General features: G+C 41.4%; 1 protein-coding gene across 2 annotated transcripts in view; it reads right to left on the reverse strand.

Annotated features, from left to right (window-relative positions):
* Window positions 1-23,796, reverse strand: part of CD2AP (CD2 associated protein) — a 75,553-nt gene that overhangs the window by 45,697 nt on the left and 6,060 nt on the right. Inside the window, exons 1-2 of one of the 2 annotated variants that reach the window (XM_082756988.1) lie at window positions 16,996-17,050; window positions 8,017-8,177 (exon numbers count right to left, since the gene is read on the reverse strand). In XM_082756988.1, coding sequence (XP_082613114.1) covers window positions 8,017-8,177; window positions 16,996-17,047 — 213 coding nt within the window. In that variant the 5' untranslated portion in view covers window positions 17,048-17,050. Of the gene's footprint in view, window positions 1-8,016; window positions 8,178-16,995; window positions 17,051-23,796 lie in introns of those variants that run through there. The other variant, XM_082756989.1, reaches the window with a different exon arrangement.

The following is a 23,796-nucleotide window of genomic DNA, read 5'->3' on the forward strand; positions in this document are numbered from 1 at the left end:
GAGTACATGGTTGCAACAGAATAACACTGCAAGCAGATAGACCTTTTAGGAAAGCACGCCAGGCAGAATAATTGGCGGCTTTAGCAGTACTCAAGTCAATAATCACATTTTCTCCTGCCATCCTTGGGAACAATACCCCAAGATCCCTTCTATAGCAGTCCTGCTGCTGATGCAAAATTCAGGAGCTCTCTCCATTTCCTCACATGCTCAAGCAGTGCTTTAAAATACTAAATATTCACATTCAGCCACAGAAAACTTCATAATTCTACAGATTTACTCTTAGAATGGAACAACAATCTGCAAATGTAAACTGTAACCTTCTTGAGAGGTGATTCCCTACCCCCAAAAAAAAAATTTAGAGCATGAGCGCTTGTCTAGAATGGGGAAATTGACAACTCATTCCACCAAATCTTCTGCACTTCAACAGTGCAAAATGTTCGAGGAAAGTATCTATGACATTTCAGATCTATAAATTACTTTTATTTACTATGACAGAGTACTACAGTCATATAAATTTGTCATCCTGTATCTGTGCAGTCAGCATAGCTTCACTGCATTGTAATGTGAAATAATTCACATATCTTTGACTGATACCAATAAGGCAATAAAATCCCAGTGCGGACACAGTGATGGTGTTAAGAGACAACATCTGCTGAGCTTCTCCCCAGTCGTGATCACAGCATGAGAGCTCCAGGAGATACCCTGCTAATACACATCGCCCACAAGCAGCAGTGTTGGCAGAGGCAGCAGGCTGAAACTGCGCTGTGGAGCTCCTATCTGTAAACCCAAATCAACCTCAAGACTCTGCTTTTTCACTCCACATCAGACAGGTTAAAAAGGGAACTTGTGAGGTCAAGACCTAATTGGTATAAACCCAAGCAGTTAATTCAGGGATTCCACTTTAATATTTATTATTTATATCTCCACATAAATGAGAATAATCAAGTTCCAAATCCTAGCATAAACAACTACTACACATGACTACCTAAGAATGTCATTAGCATTATCTGTCAATGCTTTCAGATTTTTAACTCATTTTATGAAAGAAAGGTTCCCTCCCCTTATAAAGCAAGGTGCAACTGAGCCATTTATCCTGATATTTGGGTTGGAAGAAACCTGTTTCACTGTTTTTGCAGGCAGGACAAAATAGCTGGATAGTCGAGAACTCTCTCACCCCATAAACATGGGAATCACTATCACCTTTCCCATGCTGATAGAGGGGATTAATGCGAGCAGCTTGGGCAACCACACACGGGCACTCCCCAAGAGCAAATAACAGCACTGCTGTGAAAGGTGCCCTCTGCACCATTTACTCCAAAAGCCAGAAGAAAACCAGCAGGGATGATGGATTGCACCACGGTATCAGCATGAACTCTCAGCTCCACTTCTTGTCAGGGCAAAAGGAGTCAGCTTCTACCCATCACTGTTCACATACACATAAAATGACTTTCAATTGTACCTATTTCCTTAATTTCTGAGGAAAAAAAAAAAAAAAGAAGAAGAAAAAAAAGCAAGAATTGCTTTCCGATCAGAAGGGCTGACTCACTGGGAAGCTAAAGAAATCTCCATGCTCCAATGTCCCTCATCCCCTAGCAAACCAAGTCTGTGACGATTTCCTCCAAACAACCAGAAAAGAACCAGAAAAGTAAGGAAGAAGCCATATAGAAATGAATATCCATTGACCGACAGGATTCATTTATAGCTAACTTTCTCCAAGCATGAATGCAAAGAATTTGGACAGAACAGGTGTCAAAACACACAGCCTGGTACAACACCTCGCATAAGCACAAATCTGAAAACTCTGGAAATAGACAGGCATTTTATTCCATTACAGAAATGAAGACAGATCTACTTCCCAACAACCAGCACAGCTTATCACGGGACTATAAACTTTGATACTTACTGGTTATTAATTGTTTCAACTGTTATTACACTAATTGTAACGGAGTTAGGATTCAAAATGAGCTAGCAGACAAGCTGATCACGCCTGCAGTCCCCTCCCGACGCCACAATTCCTGTTTAGAGTTCTGGGCGAGGTCAATTTGCTATTTTTGAAGAGGAATTACAGAAGATGCTACGTTTGAAAGAGCTTCAGCCAAAGTTTCTCTCATCGGTTCACAGCATGCTCAGGACTCAACAACATCACATGAGCAAGAAGGGAGGAAGGAGGCAGCAGGAATACAGCTGGGAACTACTAGGTCAGCTGTGCTAATATTGCAACTTTTTCAATGAAAACGTTTAGGTCTGGGGTGCTTTTAGGGGAAGGAAAGGGGCTTGGGTTTTGTTTTCTTTACATAGGCAAACACATGGACCAGGAAGTTGAACTTGAAAGTAATCCCTAAAACCAAATCACCGTGGTTTAAAATAAATCCTTCACACAAGCACTGTAGCTGACTAAAATTCTTACCTGCCTCCATACAATGAAGGAGTTAACATAAATCAAAACCAAATCATTTTGTTGCACGAACAGCTCTAAGACCAAGAATTTACGAAGTATATTAACTAAAATTGAAAAAAAAAATCATACAAGAACCACAACTTTCTAAAGTTGCCGTTCATGCTCATTACCCCGAAACAAAGTCAGTTTACAATACAACGTTTGATTTTAAGAACGGACAGAAAATAAAGCAAGCTTACCACTTCCACGGACATATTTGCTTGAACACACCCTGTGTTGTGCTTTTTTTTTTTTTTTTTTTTTTTTTATTTAAGGGGAGGAAGAAAAAAATGTCGTAGCGAGCAAAGTTCACAAGTTAACCTGAAAAGGATTCTGGCTCAGTGCTAAGCGAAGCAAGAGCAGCTGCACACACCTGTGCAGGCAAAAAGTTTTCTCTGAACCAGCTCTATGGCAGAGACAGCTTCTACTGAGCAAGTGACTGAGGCGGTGCATATCCCAAATGTGCTTTCTGAATGTCCCAAAGATCATCGGCAAGCCCTTAACTGATGAAAAGTCCTAATTAATCTATCTGCTGCTCCTCCCTCCTCTGACTTACTGCCTGAAGTTTATGATAGAACTAGTTTTACTACCATGAAAAGCAGGCTCACAGCCTAGCACATTATAGAGCTAAGATAGCAATAATTGAAATAATAGCAATAATTAAGCAATCTTTAAGACACTAAATACCTTTTAGCTATGTACCGACAAAAAACAAAATCTAAATCAAGTAGAATGAATATAAATCATCACTTTCAGCTGTCCCGATAGTTGGTTGGAAAGTGAATACAACTAATAAAAAATAACACACAAAGCACACCACACACTACAAATGTTAATATCTCAAAGCACACAGGTGCAGTTACTCAATTTAGCAGCATTACGCACTGCTCTAACCCATACTGGTTTTGAATGGCTGTGTGCACATTTCACTCTGATAAATTTTAGGAAGGATAAGCCACCGTCAAGGAAAACAACAGAAGGCTGCTAGATTTCCACTGCTAACTCCTTTCAGGAATTTATAAAGTTGTTTATTTTAAGTGGTCCTTATAGGAAGAAAGAAGAGAAATGATGTCAGGAACAAGACCTCCAATTCAAATATTATAACCTCACTACAGGAGTATATGCACACAATCCAAGCTGGAATTTTAAATCAGAATTTGTTGATTAAATTGGAAACCCACATGCCTACAGAACTACACAACATCAAGAGAAAAAGGCAGTTTATTTTAACAAAGCATGTATAAACCACGAGTAAGAAACAAAACTGAAAATGTGTATTTTGTTATCAGGCAAGCAGGAAAAACAAAGTTCATTCTCAAAGCACTCTAAAATCCAACACCGCAATACAGAAAGAACATTTTTCTGAAGACCTATTACTAAAAAATGAATTCAAGGAAATTAGCTTCACAAGCAGGCAATATAATTGTTTATACCTTTTATAGACATTTGTTTGCAACTATCCACTCACTGCAAGCTCCTCCACCAGCTCTGAGTTCTCATTTCAGGACTGCTTTGGACAAACCCAACCACCCCCGACTTCCCTCCCAACCTTTACTGTTACCTTCCACTTTCCGTTCAAACGCTTGCCAACACTGTCACCCGAGGACACCACGCAGGCTTTACAGGCTCCATTGAAGAGAGCCAGATGCCCCACCTCTTCTCTTGCTCTTAACACAAAATCCCTTGGCTTTCAGTCAGCACGAAGAACTGCAGCATTTCGCACAGTGCCTCAGACTGTAGTTTGACCTGTTGAGCAGTGGACCTGCAACAAATGCCCTGTCTCAACTGGTACCAGGAGCCAGGCACCACCAACCTCCAATTCTTCTATGGATGCTACATAAACATGTTAAAAAAAAAAAAAGGTGTAGAAGCCAAAAGAAAAAAAACAAGCAAGCAAGCAAAATCGATACTTGGCAACATTTAAAAGATTATGTCTTCATTTTCTGTCAAGTGAAAAAGCTGTTTTCCTGCAAGACTACCATAACTCAAAATGAAGCTGACAGCACTTAGTCATGCTCTCAAAGAAGATGCGTTTGTCCAACACACAAGTCAAAGCCTGAGGAGTGGCATAAATGTCACTAAGTCCTATACATTGGCAACGCTCAGCAGCAGGGAGCAAAACAGGACTGGGATCCACCTGAGCTGTGCTGAGCTGATACAGTCTGGATCTGGGGCACCCAACACACGAAGAAGGCACACAGCCCTACTCCTCCTACTGACATTTGGGTTGTCCTTCAAACAGGCTAGAGGCAGTTGCATGCTGCCTGGCAGCCAAGGACACTTCACAGCTGCCACCTGGCAACAAGCTCTTGGGCAGTCAGACAATTAAGAAGAAAAAAGTAAAACCAACAAAAACCAAATGAGCTGGAGTTACCACTTTCCCCCCTCAACACTCTTGCAGCTGTCTGACAAAAATCCAAGGCTTCTTTTAAAGAGCTAACTTACCTTCCCAAAAAACATCTAGGATTTGAAATCAAAGATTGTGCATCCACTTTTGCATAATTTAAACTGTCATGTATTTATTTATTACGCTTTAAAATATTTTATATGGGACAAGGCCAGGCAGATCTAGTTGATAACACACGCACTTTCAACTTCAAATGCTAGTCTTATTCATGTGAGCAGAGATTAACACCCAAATTCTGCACGGAGAGGTTATACACTGGCTTCAATTGAATTCTTAACAAATCAGAATAGACATACATAGATATTACACAAAAGCACAATAAATTAGGCATATAATGAGTTCACACCAAATCCCTACCTAATGAATGGCAGGAAAATATAGAGATCCTTTCTGAAATGAATAAAAATTCAAGTTCAGAGCCCCAGAATCTCACATTAAAATGTGCAAAACTTGATGTAAATCTTAGTCTTGTCCACACTGATCTGTTCCCTCCAGTTGTGCTTTCCACTGACCTGACGTGATTGATCCACGCCATGCTCTCTCTTCCCCACACAGAATGAAAGACACTTGGACACCTGCACCAGGTGCATCCCAGGTCCCCCAATCCTCCTAGCCTGGCTTCCTTCCTGCTGTTTCCTGCTCACTGCATCACTCACAGCTTCACTCTCCTCTCCCTTTCACACAGGCAATGAGTTCATGAGCAACATTTGGCCCTCTCCAGCATCCCTCTTGTCATTACCCCACACCAACTTCTTACACCTCTCCACTGCCAAGAGGGTCTGGCTCTTGCAGGAGATGCAGGGTGTTCCTGCTCAGTGCAGTAACACACCCCTTTCTATAGGAAGCCCAGAAGACACACAAGCCACCACCTCATTTAGAGTTTGAACAGCTGATGGGTGAGGTGGCAAATGAGCAAACTCATTTCTCAAAGGACCTTCCTTGTTCGTGAGGCCAAAGTACAGTGCTGCTTCAGCTTGTTTCCACCTCCCTCCTGCAGTTCATCAACCCCTTAATGTGTCACACCAGCCCAAGCTGTCAAGCTGGATCATTCAAGTCTAGTTTTTAGGCCTGATGTTTGTAGTGGTCTGGTCACGACAGCATTTCACAGGTATTGCAATATCAGCAGCCTACAGCACCAGCAAACACAGTCTGAGGAAGCTGAGGTGAAGAGAGGATGGAGAAAAAAAAGCCTTTCTGCACCAACAAAGTTCTCTCTCAAACTACCACTACCTGTACATTAAGATTACATTTTTAAGAAGGAACTATAATCAAAAGGGAAATGAAAAAAAAAATGACTTAATACTTATTTTTATGCTTTCCCATCATCTAATCAATGCAAGACAGGTTTTTCAGCCTATGCATAAAGTCTTTACAAAAAAATTTAATCATGAAATCAACCTCATAACTGAACTCCTCAATCAACTTGTCCCCATTGTCATTCACCAAATATTAAACCAAAGAGGGTTTTCTTCTACAGTTTCCTTTTCAGTTCTCCAAATTCTTCTGCTTTCCAGGAGACAGGTCCTGTAAACCAGAGTATCCAACCACACCATACACATGGTGAACAGCTGTACAATCACAAGTAATTGGAGCTGAGATGCAAAAAGATTAAAGCAATTTAAATCAAAGTTGGTAAACAGGTCTGCGGCTGCAGACAGGCAAAACAATATAAAAAAAAATTAGTTTTTAATGTACCAACAGGCCAGTTCTGACCCCTCTGTACTGTCCAGTGAAAAGATGATTTTGGTGACCCATGATCTGGAGAACCACTGTGTCTGACACCTTCTTGCTACGTGGCACTAAAGTGCTAGACAAATCAGTACAATAATCATCAAAACAATGCCTGATTTTACCTTAAGTTACTATTAATAAAGGACCCTAAACCTGAAATGGATTTTTGCACTGAACTACAGATCGGTTAAACATATTAGACAAGTGCAAGGCAATCTTACAAACTTTTCCTTGGTAGCAGGCCTTCACTAAGAAGCAACTGGATTATTTCCACCAGTACTAAAAGATAGATATCTAAATCATTCAGCAATATATAAAAAGGAATGACTTCACTTTTTCATAAAGTCAAACAGAAGTATTGTCAAATTTACCGTAAGCAAGTGTAAAGTGTCTATAACACTGGACAAATTCCCTCTTATGGTTTAACATGAAAATATCACAGTTAATAAGATATATTAGAGAATTCCTGCTTTGCAAATAATAATTTCATTTCAGAAAGACAGGAATACCTAAATTCTCTTTGATTATATTTTATGGTATTGAAGTTACACCTCGGAATCTGTGAAAGTTATTCAAAGGGAGAAGAAAGCATAAGGAAGCGAAGTATATAACACCTCAGTAACAGGTGAGTAGTTAAGAAAGAGTTTGCTGAGCTGCCAGATGCTAAGTTTCAGATGTGACACATGGAACAGCACACCTCGATTCTCTGCAGGTTTCTTCATTGTAACTGATTAATAGATAGCTGCATACTCAGTAACAGGTTTAGAAAACTTCCAGAGAAAACAGAAAACACGTCTGCAAACAAGAATTTCAGTGAAAACCAGGACACACACACAGTAAATGCAAAAAGTTGTATGATTTCACAGTTTCAGTTACCCTTTAGCAGGACCCATCTTTGCCCTCACCCTTTGCACAGCCACAAAAAGGCAGTACCAGAAGGAGGGAGTTCAGGGTAGCAAGCGCAGGAGTGTCCTTCAAACAGAACTGCTTGTAATCCAGGCTGAAGCATCCACATAACCACAGCCTGAGGATGCAGTTTTTCATTACAGCTGAGCTGACTGGGCCATGACCCTAATTTCCCAAGTCTCTCTTGACCTGATGTCTTCCATAGGGGTAATTTTGATTTTAAAGTCAATCTGTATCACTAAAGCAGGTCACCAGCACTGCAGGCAACTGTTAATGCACTGAGCAGTAGCAAGGAGACAAGATACACAGTGCAAGGGCACAGACCAATGCTGAAGTGAGCAAGAACAACAGCAGAAGTTACCAAGAAGAAAAAAAGACTTTCAAGAACATTCCAAAAAATTTTAATCTGCTGAAAGGTCTTCCAATTAAAAATTCATCTCATTAGAAATGTAACTGGTACGTAACTCCTAACATTTCGGTAATAAGTAGGCTGCTGTATGATCACAGCAGAAACAAGTCAATGCAGAAAACTCACCTTCACAAAGTTGTCAGGGAACATGCCCCTCTTGCCATTTAGCTCCCCTTCTAGCCATCCTTCTTCTTCCAGTTTTTTCACATTCCTGATTATTTCCCCAACTTGAATCGTTAACTCGTCGTCATGCACTGCGTCATAGTCATACTCCACGATATAGTCCACTGAAGGAAAAAAAAAAACAACAGTGAGTGCAACTCAGAAATGAAACGTTAAAGCTATGCACGAACAAAAAGGCAGACCTAACAACAAATGCTTGTTTGAGAGTTGTAGTGTCCCCATACATTTTGGAAAGGAAAAATAGAAGCGTCACTTATTCAAGGAAAACCAGGAATATGGCATATTTTGGTGGCGGTAGGTTGGTTTTTTTTTGTGTGCACATGTGGTAAAAGGGGCTGGGGGGAAGCTGTCCAAAATTCAAGTCCCAGCCTAAGACTTCGCAACCACAAACCACTGCCCACAGGGAAGGCATTTGTTATTCAATGCATATTTGGGGGTCAAACAGAAGGTTTCAAATTGTGCAGTATGGCAATGCTTTCCTAATTTTCATGCTTATATCTGCTATTATGCCTACAAAAGAAAAAGATTCAATACTTTTGCAAGTTTGAGCCAAGAAATTTAATACAAGCAAACCAGAAAGAGCACGACTGACAGCACCAAACAACTTAATATGCAGAGATATTTAAGAGACACCCTCCTTCAGAATCATCTAGTTTTGTACAAAAGATGAATAAGCAAGCAAGCTCTAATTTTGACATAATTAAGTTTACTCAGAGGAGCCTAGCATTACATTTATGTACTTGTCCATCTGCTGCACAATATCCACTGGAGTTGCTTACTGGCAGCTGAAGGCTTGTTTGGCAATACGAGCTCATTTGTTCATCAAGAAATTCTGTTTATGCCAGGACTTTCCACAAACCCACAGTAATCAAATAATTTTCCCTCTCATAAATCCAGCAAGGACAATCAGGTGCTACAAGACATAACACTACGCTCACCAAAACCTCCCTCTAATCTGCAGATCACAACATACACATGCAAAGACAAGACCACAGGAGTGTTGAAAAGATAAATCTTGAACAGCTGTAGAGGGTTTTTTTTTGTCCTTTTTTTTTTAAAAAAAAAAAAAAAAAAAAAAAAACACAAAAAAAACAGATTAGCCCTTATTTTATCAATGCATGATAATATACAAGAATTACTTCACAATTAAGGAATCAAATTGGCAAAAGTCATGTCATGTGTCCCATCCCCACCCCAGCATTGAACTTCCAGCTCCATTAAATCAATGCACAGTTCTTATCCATGGGCAGCTTTTATCAAGAGCGCTGCTGCATGTTTTGAAACGCAGCCTTTGTCCCTCTGCTGCCTATAGATGAAGTCAGAAAACCAGCCTGGTAAAAATCAAAACTACAGGATTGTATCACAAATCCACGAGAAGCTAGGATGATCTGTCTGGCAAACTGTTCTGAACACACCAACTAACAAAGGAGACAGCTGCAAATAAATCATGGATCATAAAGACAATAGCTATTCATCACCTGCAGTTTGGAAATAACGTCACCTTCCAACCAACTCAACTCGGCCACTGGGGAAACCAAAATAGATAAAAATGTAAGAAATAGCTGTGTTTTGTATTTGTCTTGGGACAAACTCTATTTTGAAGCACATCAGCAGGTATTATATCTCAAAATACACAATATAGGACCAGTTTGCAAAGTTAAATATGCAAAATGGATCAGAACACAAAGTCAGGCATTGTAACTGCATACAACATCACTGTCTGCAACTTGACCTGCCAAACACATGGTCCTTTTTCCCCAGGAGAGTCTGAAGAAGGAAATCATAGACACACTATGTCAATATGAACTAATTCCTTTGAAAGCCTCTTATTTCCTTGGGGGAATTTTCTGTATTTGCTCTTGAAATACACAGCACATTCATTTTGGTCACCTCCCCAGACTGTAAAAACATGGACACTGTCGTGCCAACAGCTGAAGTTGGATCTTGAGAACCTCCCAGTCATCATCCAGGAGTTCCAAAGCAAAATTGCAGCAAACACAAATAGCAGTTTTTTATTCTTGGAATTTACATGTTGAATTTCCTCTTGTATTTGTCAATGATATTTAATGCCATCCTCTTTCTCATACGTAGACAAGTCAGATCTAAATTCTATTCCCCTGCCTGGTTAAGTAGGAGGGATGACATGAAGAATGTCAAGGCAGTTTCATCCCATGTATTTTTCAAGTGATGACACAGTAACAGGAACAAGTTACGAATCTCTTTACTGCTTAGTCTTCATCAGGAAGATTTACCAGTTTTGCTTTTCAACGTTAGCAAGTAGCATTAGGTGAACTGTTTAGGTGGTTCAGTCTGCAGCACAGTGGGCAGAAAAACCTTCTACTGCCAAAAGAGTCCAGTTACTGAAAGACATAGTCTGCTGAAAGCTCTTGGAATTATTCTATTTTCCCAAGCAAAACACTGCTCAGTAGTGACAGAAAATGTTTTAAGAAGTCACAGCTCCTTAGAATAATGAGGAGTTGTATCAATCCATGGAATGTACTCCTGTTTCAAACACTGCGCTTGAAAGCTTTTTAAAAGCTTTAAAAAAATTAATTCAAAATTAATTTCTAAAATTTAAAAGCTTTACTCAAGAATAGACCTGATACTGAAAGTGTCAGCAACAAGTGTAGTAATAGAAGCTGGTCAAAGCTTTCAAAAAAAATATCAAAAAGTGCCAATGAGCAGAATATCTCTATAAACCACCAAAAATACCTATCCTGCCTTCCTTTTGCTATTTACACAGCTTTCTCAATTTCAAACTCAACTCAAATCCATGATTTGTAGTTGAGTCCACAGTGACCAACTCTTAGATTCAAAATGGTCTTCTCAAGCTGCAGCATGAACACGGTGAGGTCTTACACACTTTTCTTGCACAACCAGCAGGACCAAAGCTCCCCAAGAAGGGAGACAACACTCTTTCAAAGGAACAAGAGGCAACGGGCACCACCTGAAGCCAAACAAATTCCCTTCAAACCTATAAATACACACACACCAGCTGCCATGGGGGTGATCAACCTCTCTGGGAAGCAGTAGTGTCTCTTTGGAGGTGCTAAGGGCCCAGTTGGATGTGGTCATGTGCTGAAGCTGAGCAGGTGTGAGCTGGACCAGACAACCAGAGGTGCCTTCCAGCCTCAACCATTCTGTGGTCGACTCAAGTTTCACCTCTGTTGGCAGCTTTCGGTCATCCAACCACATCAGCCAACCATGACAGCCTTCAATGTCACTGCAGAACTTTCTCAGAGAGCATTGAGGAGTTTGACCTGAGTTGGGCTCAAATTTAAACCAACAGTGCTAAGTTAAAAAATATAATCAATTGGACATCTTTTGGGGAAATGTGGTTATAGCAGGCTTTGTGGGACTTGTCTGTTCAGGTCTTCATTTCCAGTAAGATGACAGCTTGCTAATAAAACAGACCAAATATCTCAAAGCCAGTCAGCCCCATCAACAACCGACTACATAATTTCCCTGTGGCAGAGGAGAAAAGCGTCCTGTTTAACAGCACTGCCTTTTGGATAAAATAGTGAGCATTACTGGCCAGCACAGCTACATTACCCAAACAAAGCATCCCAATTCTGCTGGCACAGGTGACCCCTTCACTTCTCTAAAACTTACACAACCAGTTCTCCTCTGCTGGCACCAGGATGTGGCAGAAGGCAAGCCTCCTGATAAGCACAACCACTTAACGCCCATCTTCACTGCTTCTAAACAAAGGGAGCCTTCAGCTGCACAGGCTCTTCCTGGAGTCACCTGTTCCAGGAGCCTACAGCATAGGTCCCTCTGGGAACCTACAAATATCAACAAATAAATAATGGGAAAGACTGAAAAATACACTGACATTTGAGCCTGTCTGTGTCTTGATTAGAAATAGCCAAGAGTCCCACACATGCAGCAAAAAAGCACGTTTTCACATTCCTGGTCCTTTTTTTAGGATATTACAGTACCGTCAGAATTTGGAGACTTTTCTGTAGTAGCCAGAAGATGACAGAAACCAGACAAAGTAAATCCCTTGCAAAACACATAATAGCTGATAAAACAACAGCAACATTGGTAGGATAACTGAAATCGTCCTGAGCTATTCAGGAAGCCTTGCTGAAAGCTGCTGCAGGCCTAGAGGGGCAAACCCAGCATTGAGCTGCAAGGAGAACTCGAGTTTTGTGCCACGCTCCATCGAGGTCTCCTCAGGCAGAGTTTAGGTCAGTTCAGCTGAAAAGTCATTTATTGGAACCTCGAGCCTGGAAAGTTGTCTGGCCTCCAGAAGAGCCTTGCCAAGCTGCAGTTAAGGCAGAACAGAGAGTTGCTAGAAGCTCGAAATCAACCTTGTTAGCTGTATAAGTCAGGATAGTGCTGTTTATCTCAGAAAACACTGTCTCAGAAAACAAAGTTTAGTCTCTAATAAACTATGAATACATACACGCAAAGTTACAAAGGTACTCACTTTTATAACAGACAAAGCTTATGCTGCAGACCAAAGATAAACCCTTTTACTATCCCACATTTCTTCACAACTATCTCAAAATCAGGTGTTAATCTGAAGGAGAACGTTCCTTTACAGCTGCTTTTCCTCAGAAGCATTCCTACAGTTTCTAAGGTGACTACAATGAGTTGAAGACCTCTGTGTCCAAACAAAAAAATACAAAGCTGGTGAAGGGTCTATGAAACAAGTATAGTAATAACATAGCGTACAATCAGCCACCAAAGACAAAGCTTTACACTGAAAAAGCTCTTCAGATGCTGAACACTGAAAACCTACCCATAAACACTGAACACAAGCAGTGCTCTAAGAGTGTTTTCCCTACCTCAGAATAACACAACTGACTGTCACGCTGACTTGAGTCACACGACTACCCATATGCTCGAATAAAGAAACCCGGCAGACTCTCCATCGCCCATGAAGTTCTAGCCCCTGCTTTCAAAACTCTATGAATTTTGTCCAACAAAGCTCTCCCGGTAAGACATTCACAAAGTGAGCACCTGGCTTTGGAGAGCCCCAGCCCAAATCCTCCCCATGCTATAGCCAGGCTCCCTCTTCTGTGCTCTGAATCTACCCCATGATTCACTGTCCTCTTTAAACAGTGACCCTAAAAGACCACAATAACCAGTTCCCCAAAGGTTAAAGTATCCTCTTGGGGTACAGATGTGGGTTCAGTCTTCCTCACACTGAGTAGGTAAGCAGCCCAAGTTTCCCACTGTCAGGGAGATGTCTCTGCCCACGGATCATGTGCAAGGAGGCAGGTACTTCCTTTCCTTTTATGCTCCAATAAGCATCAGCATGAGAAGCCCAGGCAGACTGAAGCTTGGAGAGATGGAAACACAGAACTTCCTTCTTTCCTTCTCATGGTGCCCGTTCATGGAAAGAGAGAAAACTGCAAAGTTGTGCTTTCAAGGCATCTGAATGCATGGATGCTGTGATCCCATCCTCTTCCATGCTCATCCACATGGTCCTTTCCTCCTGCTTAGTGCTGAAATCAGTACTTATTTATTTCTTTATCTGATTTAGCAGAAGTAAACAGCCCAAGCAAAGACTTTCCACAAGTTAATCTCCCTAAGATGGCTCACTGCAGGGTCAGAGGAGCAAGACTGCATCACAGCCAACTTAGATCCATGTCTAATCATTGCCATGTCCAGATCAGGGGCATGCTTCTCAGCGAAATTCCAACCCCTTCACTGACCATGCTTCAGCTCACAGCATGAAGCCATCTCACAGCAAGCAACTCAGATGTCTTCACACTGAAACTTAAATTAGAGACAGGCATCACAGGAGTAGCCTCATTGAACTTTAATCACTAATAAGCACTAAATCCATGGGGTGAGACTGAAACCAGGATGATATGGAGGTGTTGAAAGCATGCAGGTCCCTAAAACCAGGGGTTTTCCCCTACAGGTCCACTTTTCTTGCCCCTCCCCGCTTACTGCTTCACACATTGCCAAAAGCTGCCCTGAAACGACACCTCAGCATAATGCATAAGTGAGCAAAGCCACTGGATTCCTGCCAGCTCTTACGCTAGGGATGTGGTTCCGAGCTGGTAAGAACTGAACACGGAAAGAGCACATTTAGCTAAGAGACCATGCAGCCGACCCTCACTTTCCAGGCCAGCTCACGGCAGCCTTCAAGAAGCCAACAGGTTTAAGCAATGGCACGTGGAACCACAGCTGGTTCCAGCAAGCTCAGCTGTGCAGCCACTGCATTCACGCTCCACATGAAGGACTTGCAAAACAGCTGCGTCACCGCAACCTACCTCAGTGCTAAGCATCACGAGCAAGATCTTCTGCCTTCAAACCAGCCCAGAAGGAAGTTGGGCACCTTGTGTACAGCCTCAGAAGTACTGGTGACACATCGCAGAGCCATTGCCAACTGTGCCTGCTCCCAGATGAGCTATCCCAGCCACATCACTTTGTTCCCCATCAGCATCCCTACGCTGCTTCCTGCTGCTGCAGCTCTCCTCACCCACACCTACCCACCACAAGGAAGGGATGTGGCAGTGGAGATGGTATTCAGTTCAAGGTGATGCTGGCCTCATATTTAAACATTCACTTCAAGTTTTGTTTAAAGCAAAGTGCTCTCAGCTATCAGGATTCTTTATTAATTTATAATAAGAAACACCATGCCAATGGAATTGAAAGATATCTGCGCCACTCTGCATACATTTTCTTTTAAGCATATACAATTGAACCTCAATTAGCTGTCAAATAATTATTCCATTTGTGGCTCATTTCCTAAGTAGAGAAACTAAATCTGTAGCATTTATTAGCCTATATGCCAGACAAATAAATACTGCTTTCCAGCAACATAGGTGCCCTCCATACAAACAAATAGACACTGTTGGATCCAAACAGATTCTACATAACACAAGCTCAGTCACATCAACCCAGACTCTGGGAGCATCACAAACACCCTGCTGCCATCTGACAGAGCCTGCTCCATTTGGAGAGACAGCCTTTTTACTCACTCCAACACAGCCCGCAGCTGAGCAGGCTAATTAGGTTCGGCACAGCATTAGACGAGCACGCAGCCACCATGCTGCAGGGCCAGGCCAAATTCTCAACAAGCCCCAGGAGATCCTCCAGTGCAGGAGCTCAGACAGAGCACGGCCCCAGCCTGAGCTCCCGTTCACACAGCTCAGTGCCTGGACACCTCAGTCTTCCAGCTCCATCCCTGCTTCTATCAGATTTTAAGAAGTCTTTAACTTAGAGAGGAACTTAAAAATCAAGTCCTTTCAATCAAAAACCATGGTAAATGTCATAAAAAACATATCATTCTTAAAGTATACAGCATCTTTTTACTATCAGAAGTCACTGAATGTATGAGGTGGTTTGCAAGACCAGTTGCAAGACCAGTTAGAAACCCAATGAGTTTCACTGCTAAGGGTATTTTATGCTGTTCTATTTTTTTAGGATGAAAATAAATCAAACTAAACACACAAGAGTAAAAAAAAAAAAAAAAAAAAAAAAAAAAAAAAAAAAAAGCTTTCAATCATACTGTGCAAGTCTCACATTATCCAGTATTGCCTCTGGGCCTTTATTTGCCCAAATCTCAGCATCAGCAGTCCAGCTACTGTCAGCTTCCCATTTTGATTAAATACTTCGAGCTTCAAGGCAAAAAATAAAAATAAAGGAGGGGAAGGAAAGAGCCAGACTAAAAAGCTGTTCTGTTCTTTTTCTAAAGTATGGAGTCCCAAAACGTTTCACTCTAACGGTAAACACAGAAAATTTTTGTACTGTGATTTTACCTGAATGTTAGATATACACAAAGAGAAGTATGTATCAGCAACTGGCTTTATCACACCCTCTTTCAGAGACATCCTGATAGGAGACCCACACAATCTGTCAGAGCCCTTAACGAAGTTTCTCACACTCCCAATTTTACTTCTACAACAGACGTGCAACCCTGCAGAAGTTGGCCAAGCTGAATGCAAATCGACTTCTCGCAAAAATACATTCCCAGTGCTACGCCACCAACACCCCAGTCATTATCTCTAGACAACCTGATTCCCAGACAGCTCTAGTCACTGCTGAAGCCAGTGACAAAGCAAAATTTGAGTAGTTTTGCTTTTTTCTTCTTCTTTCCTTTCCACACCCCCCACAAGTGTCTCATAGTCTTCATTACTCTCTGCAACTTGCCCTATGCTGCACCACCACCAGAAACACTTTCTGTGTAGACCAGTAATCCTGCTACTGCAATAGCTTCCCTAAAAAGCAGGAAAACAAAACCAGCAGTCTGCCTGTGAGACAGCTGAAAGCCAGGAGCCTTGGTTCTGCCTGTGCAGAGCTGCTCCATCTAGAAGTCACCCTGGATTCACCTGGCATTTGGCACAGGTCTGGTAAGTCAATGGTAGGTTCTTCAAGAAACGACTTGACACGTATCTAACAAGAGATTCTATCTATTTTTACAGACCATAAATATTGAAGGAATTAGGAAAATGCACTACTGAAAACGGTAACGAGAAGCTCATTTGCATTCTAACAGTAAATCTCAAATGACAGCTTCTCAAGCTGGCTCCAGTACAATTAGCAAGAAACTTTGTGAAGGAAATTAAATACAAACACTGCAGCAGAAATCCTGCCTAGCAGCCTGCCCCAAAGCACCAAAGATGCAAACACCGCACGCCTCATTTTCCTACTCTATTCTCCCTTAGCTTCTGAAGTGTCTACCACTGCGTATGAGCAGATAAAACACGTTTTAAAAATAAGAGTTTAGTTTTGTATGTTTGTTTCCCTCTCAATTCCCTTAAGCTCTCTGAGCAAGAATTACCAGGCTCTCCCCACCCCTCATTACAGGAATGTGTCAAGAGAAGACAGGAGACAGGAAGCATCAGAGGAAAACCAGCACTAACTGCAGGTATCACGGACTGCCTGTGAAAACACACAAAGTGTTTTACCTGGGGAAAAAAAATACTTTAAACAGAAAGTGATGTTTTATGTTACCTGCTGTTTCTTTCACTGTGTCCGAGTAGAGCTCGCTGTAAGGAAGCAGCATGGAAATGAGAGAGGTGACACCTGCAGGAAAGGCAGCAAACGTCTTTACAAGTACAGCTGAAGAATTGCTGCTAAGCTGATAAGCACAGAAAACCAAGGATCTCAAAGGGCACAGGGAAATGTGCTGAGAAATAAAAAAAAATCCTCAAGCCATGACTCAGATACTGTTCTGTATATAGACTTACACCTCTTCCTCTATCCCTTCCCTGAATTTTATAATATCTATTTAGTAAAACATTCAACATCCAAGGTGAGTCACAGAAAATCTGCCTACAGAAAAACTGCCAAGAAGCTCTGAGCAAGAAGATAAACATATCTCACTCGGATCTAGTTCAAATCCTAAGCACCAAATAAGCAGAAGTGCTACAGGGTCAGCAAAGGGGTCACGCCACATTTCCAGGTTTGTTAGCATTTTTCCCTCCAAACCTCCACTAAATAGTTAATTAGCACTTAAAAATACATGTGAAAGTTCAGTTGCTTGTCTTAGCTAGAAATCTTTTCACAAAGTTACCAAAAAATATCTGTATTTGTTACATAAACGTTTCCTTCCTTCTGTATCAGGGCTCCATGATACTACAAAAGCTTCAGCTCCTCCTGCAGACTGTTGTGAGGACTCCTCTGGCCAAAAAGGACAGAATGATCAGAGCTCCAGGTTACAAATGCATAAATGACAAAAACAAGAAAGTCTCTGAAAGCTTTCTGGGTTTAAACCAAAAGAAAACTTCTTTCACACTACCCCAAAAAAATGCAAAAATGCTTTAATACACAGTCTACAACTTGGAACATATCTCATTCAGAATGACAATTTGTATTTCTGCAAACATGGCAAGAAGCTGGCTTTGAAATAAACTTATGGAAACTTAAAAGCATCATTCGGAGCATGCACAAAGTGTTCTCTTCAGCTTTAAAAACAGGAATGATGCAATAGTCTGAGTGGTCCCAGACAGGGATCTTTCAAAAACCACAAAATATGCTTAGCATTAGAACAGAGGCAAGTGCTCCTATCTGACTTCACACTGTCAGGATGGCCCACACTAATTATTGCATTAATGAAGTTAATTTACTTTCTAGTGCGGACATTTCAGTCAATATAAAAATTGAATTGTTGATTGAAAAGCACAGTTAGAAATCCTTATGCAATGGATTTTTACAAAAGCCAGTCAAAACCACAAACGCTCAAGGGCACCCTACAGCCCTAATCAGATATTTTTTTAAAGATGAAGTTGCTTCGTTAGCTCAATTAGGTTCTAAAATTCAGGAAATCAAGTCATTTAAACACTCATTTGTAACTTGAATTTTGAAGGGATTTAACCATATCTTATTAAGATTATGATTTAAGTCAGCATGGTTTGCAATATTGGGAATCACAGGGGGAATAAAAAAGGCCTGAAAGGACCCCTGGAAGTCACTAACTCCAAACTTGTCACAGCAAGGCAGACCTCAGAGTCCAAGCAAGTCACTCAAGGCTTTGCCCAGCTCAATCTTGAAAGTCTTCAAAGGATGGAGGTAACACAATCACACCCAGGTACCTTTCTGAGATGAGTGTGTTGGCATTCCTCTTGCATTTCAATAGAAAGGGGACCAAAACTGGATGTGGTATTTTAGATACAGCTTTGCAAATGCCAGGTAATAGAATCCTAGGTTGGAAAAGACCTCTATGATCATGACATCCAAGCACCAACTTGAACCTCCAAGTCCCACCACTAACTGGTGTCCCTTAGCGCCCCAAGCACTATCAGCAGGGACTGCCAGCTATTCCCCGGTCAAAGCCACCTGCCAGCAAGGCCAGTCCCAGATTTTCCCTTTGACCCCTTGGTGCTGGATTTTCTCTTTCACCCATTTCTAGGACTTACAGGAGGCTCCTGTTGGCTCAGTGCCCCCGGGGCACACCAACCATCCCCTCCTTGCTCAGCGTGCAGGGAGGACACGCCATCCTATCATCTGGGCAGCTGGATATCATCACCAGCCCCGTACCAGCCCTAGGAACACCAAGTCAATGGCTACCAGTTTGGCCTTGAACTGCTGACTGGTTGGCTTGGGTCCCAGCCTCCCTCCCACCTTGCAGTCATCTAGACTATTTCTCCTCCATTTGGCAAAATGCCACGGGCAGCAATGTCAAAAGCCTTGCCTGTATATAAGAGCTCATTCTCCCCTTGTCCACAGAACCGGTTGGGTTATCATAGAAAGGAACCACGTTGTTTAAGTCAGTTGTTCTCTGGAAATCCACGCTGGCTGCCCTGTCACCTCCTTGCCCTTCGCGTACGTTGAAGCAGTTTTCCTGAGGGTCTGCTCCCTCACTTTGCTGAGGACTGAGGTGAGGCTGACTGCCCATACCCCCAGGTCCTCCTCCTCACCTCTGATCAAGAAAGGAGGAGTAACCCCAGAATGTGACGAAGACATGAAATTGAACTAGAAAATAAATACAGAATCTTGCTAGGTATCCACAGGATGTGTTTTGTGGAACACAAGTTTCATCTTGCTGTTATTATATCCAGTCTTCTGCTAGGCACTCAGAATGGAGAAGTTAGGTCTGCCCCCAGGCTTTCCATACTTGAGTATCATCTTGTACACCTTGGAGAAAATCAAGCTCACATGAGCATGCCTGTCAGCCAGTTTTTCCCCTTGTATACCCGTTTGGTTGAGACATGTCAGATTAATGTCTTAAAATAAGTGCTATACCTTTTTTTTCCCCCCCTACCCTAACACTCCTACTCCTTTAACCTGCTGGTTGGCTAACCATCAAATATGCAGCCTGGAAACAGCTACAGCATGTGCTGTGTCTTGCGTAGCTAATTGATAGTAACACAGAACTGCAGGTATTTAAGGAATTTAGGGAGGGAACAGAGACATTACAGAAGGTTATGAAAAACTGTCTGGGGCTCAGGATAGTGCTCATTGCAGTCAGGAGAGAACTAAGCACAAGTTCATAGAAAGCTTATCATCATCTCCACTCTCCTCACCACATTCTCCTGAAGAAGCAGTTCCGATTCCAAAAACCACAGGAAATCCCTTTAGACTGTCCCCATGTGTTTCATAACTACCAAGCACAACCCTGGTGACCCAATTACACATGCAGACAATAAATAATAATAGTAATAATAATAATAATGCACATGGAGACAATGAACAATATAACTTCAGCTTTTTTTTTTTTTTTTTTTTTTTTTAATTAGGTCAGGATTTACCACTTCAGCCACTACGTAGAACTGCAATACAGCAAGACACGAGGTAAGAAATCAGTATGGGCTTCTCGCTGCATGGAGATGGCAGGCTGTCTTACTCTGACAGCACATTTTGTGTTTTATAAATAGATTTACTTCACCTCCTATTCATCAAGCCGGAGTCTTCCTGTTACTAGTTACCTACTGGGACATGTTTTCTTCTAATACATACATTACAAGCCATTTACATTATATCCATGTATTTCATGATTTCCTTTCATAAAAATACAGCACTAAGACTGAAAGATTTTTCCACTTCAGACTCTCCCTCCCTGTGCTGAAGGAGGCAGTGTATTTTCAGAATCACGTGTAATTTGGCTCAAGCCTATAAAGCACCGTATTTGCTTTTTGAGAGCAAAAGAGCATAGTTTATAATTTATGCTTAACACAAATACTTTATTCTGCTGTTTGCAAACACTTTTGGAGAAGATCTGCGGTCTCCTTATCTACCATAACTATGACAGTATGGGATTAACACACTCACCTTCTTCCTAATGTGTACTTACGCCCTACAGCATTTTTATTTCCAAACAGAATCCCATTTTTACCTCACTTCAGAAAAGCTCTAATTTGCCTGGGACACTGAAGTTCCCAACAGTCCATGGCCCACTCTCCCAATGATTATCTGAAGCTGCAGACACTCCCAGGCAGCTTGGAAGTATAGCTAAATTTGTGAAGTTGTACTTTAAAATCCCCCAACAAGAGACTTAACCAGTTACAAGACCAAACAGATGGGGGTCTGCTTTTCAGGAACAGTTGCTTTAGCCATTTTTTTTAGAGAGCATAGACTCTTACAACTAGACCAACAATATCTGATGATGATAGAGTGACCCTGCATGCTTTCTCTCCCTACTTCTCACACCACTGCCTCTTCCCTTGCACTGGTCTCATGCTGTTGGAGGGTGTGCCGGTTTAATTTGCTGCCAAACCAGCCAGCTGGTTCTCTTCCAGTTGGATTCAGCTCTGGCCAGTTTCTTCTACTAGATCATCCCAGGGACACATGATCACTAAATCTGCCAGAAGGGAAGATTAAAGAAAGCATTGATAAAGTCCTCAGGCAGGGAATGACCATGTCTAGAAGTGATGGATCCAGCACTTCCCTTGGCAACTCGTTCTAGTGGTTAATAGCTTCACTGATAGGTAAGATATCGGTAGATATCGGTAAGATAAATTATACTGCTGTTTGCACATGTTTTAAGTTTTAGGTAGTTAATATTACATTTATCTATTTTTGACAGTGCTAAATAAGCCAACTTCCACAAAAGCATTCAAATAATGGGGATGTTCAAACAATGAGAGTTCAGAAAACGTTCAAATAATGAGAGTTTAGCCCAGCTGAGGAGACACAGAAGGACAGAGGTATACTTTCACAAGCCATACTCAGGCTGCTTCTCAATACAGACAGACTACTGAGAACAACAAAAACCAAACCCACAGAAACACAAAAAATACCTCAACAACAAGTTCCAGTTGTTTATGAAGTATTTTCCCTTTAAAGCCATTATGAAGTCGATAAAGACACGGGCATAGCTTAAAAATGGCTAACATGGATAGAGGAAAATGACTAGAAGTTTTAGAATAGCCTTCTAAAATCAAGTACAAGAGAGCTATGAAATTATCAGTTTGCTGGATCATGGACATTACAGAGAGTGATTAAGATAGACTCTGAGGAGAAATTAAATGTTTCAGCTTGAATCGAGTGCAAAGTAACCGCAGGCTACACTGTACAAGGTGAGATTCTCTCCCTTCCCTGGCCCCTGAAATGTATTCCCACCCCCTCTCTCGCACAGGAGGTAATGACTGCGCAGTCGGAGCAAAGCCATTCGGCCTGCCGACAGGGCGGTAAACCAGGCAGAGCAGTTTCCCCCACATCAGGCAGCTTATCAGCTCTCACCACGGCCTCATAACCTCCAGAGCCAAAAGCAAGACAGGGAGAGTAACCGCAAAGCTTCGGCCCTTTGTGGCAGCAGCCTGGAGTTATCTCCAACAAGGCACAGCACGAAACTGTACCCACAGGATGACTTTCAGAGCAAGTCCAATTACGTGCCAGTCAGCCCTACAACAAAGCCCTTCCCAACTAGAGATACAGCTTCAGAGTTAAATGATGTGATTTGCCTTTACTAAGAGTGAAAGCTTTATGAAACCAGCGGTTTCATTTCTCAGAGCAGCAAAGATGAAGACTTTTCTCTCCCCGGTCCCAAAAAAACACATTGCATGGGAATGACTCAAACCATTCTGACAAGTTTGCTCATTGTTCTATTTTTGCATTTTTCCTGAAAAAAAAAAAAAAAGCAGAAACAATGCGGCTTAGGAAAAAGAAAAATGGGCTAAATTAGGGTATATCAATACGTTTCCAATAAATACAACTGAACTCAAGTTATAAGAATCCTTTCCACCAGGCTTTATTTCAGCTAATGCTATAAATGAACGCCAGCTGACTCTGCTTTAAGTAACAACCTCACCTTCCTCTTGCTTCCATCCCTTTTTTTTTTCTTTTTTGCAGCCATGAGCTTCCTCTCAATTCCTGCAGAGCCAGCCTAGCTGAAAGCTATTTCAGGAAGACAGGGAAGTTTCAGATGATTCAGCTTGTATAAACACGGAAAGAGGACAATGATCACTGGCCGGAGCTAAGTGAAGGGTGAGACTTAATTTCAGCACCAGTTTAAAACGCTCAAGCTTCATATACAGTCAAAAACATGTGACTAAGGCTGACCACTTAATAATTTCCTCCAAAAGGTAAAAATTGATGAATTAGAGTCTTCTTTAGATGGTAAGTCAGGCAAATTTCCAGGAACTCTGGAAAAACTGCTTTCTTAATTTAAAATAATAATAATTCCAGTCCAGAAAAAAAATCTATTTACAGCTTCTGAGATGTGGCTGCTGCAGAAGCAGCAACAAAAAGAATAAAGAGAGTGCTCAGTGCCACTTCATTCCAAAGCCATTTGCATATTTCTCTGCTATCAGAAGGTATCACGTTCATGGTGATTTCAGTCCTGTTCAGAAAATAGCACGAGCTTAAGCTATTCCAATAACTTAAAAGTATATTTTATCTGGTTGAACCAACAAAGGTGATAAAATTGATTCTGAGTTTCTTAAAAAATAACGTCAAATTTAAACTCAAAGTTCTATGTTCACAAAGCTATTTGGTACCATGACACATGAACATACAGATCCCTGCTTCGTCCTCCAGTCAACAGAGCTCCAGATGCAAGCTTCTCCTGTAACATCACAAGTCAGTGCTGTCCAAACTCATGAAATAACAGCAAAATGCCTTATTCTGGTTTTAAATATTCTCAAGCCAAAGATTTTTAGCAACAACAGAAAAAATATATTTATCATTTTTCAAATATCAGGTTGCAGAGATTTTTTTAATATTTCAACATTAATATTAGATTTGAAATGATTGCACTGAAAGCAAACTTGCCTAACAGCTTGTTATACCTTGATTGCATTATAGGTAATAAATGTTCCTTTAAGAAAAGCTAACTTAATATTCTAGGTGACCTTGCATGATATTTACTTCAGTGTC

This window comes from Aythya marila, assembly GCF_965140915.1.
Source record: "Aythya marila genome assembly, chromosome: 3".
Lineage (NCBI taxonomy): Eukaryota > Metazoa > Chordata > Aves > Anseriformes > Anatidae > Aythya > Aythya marila.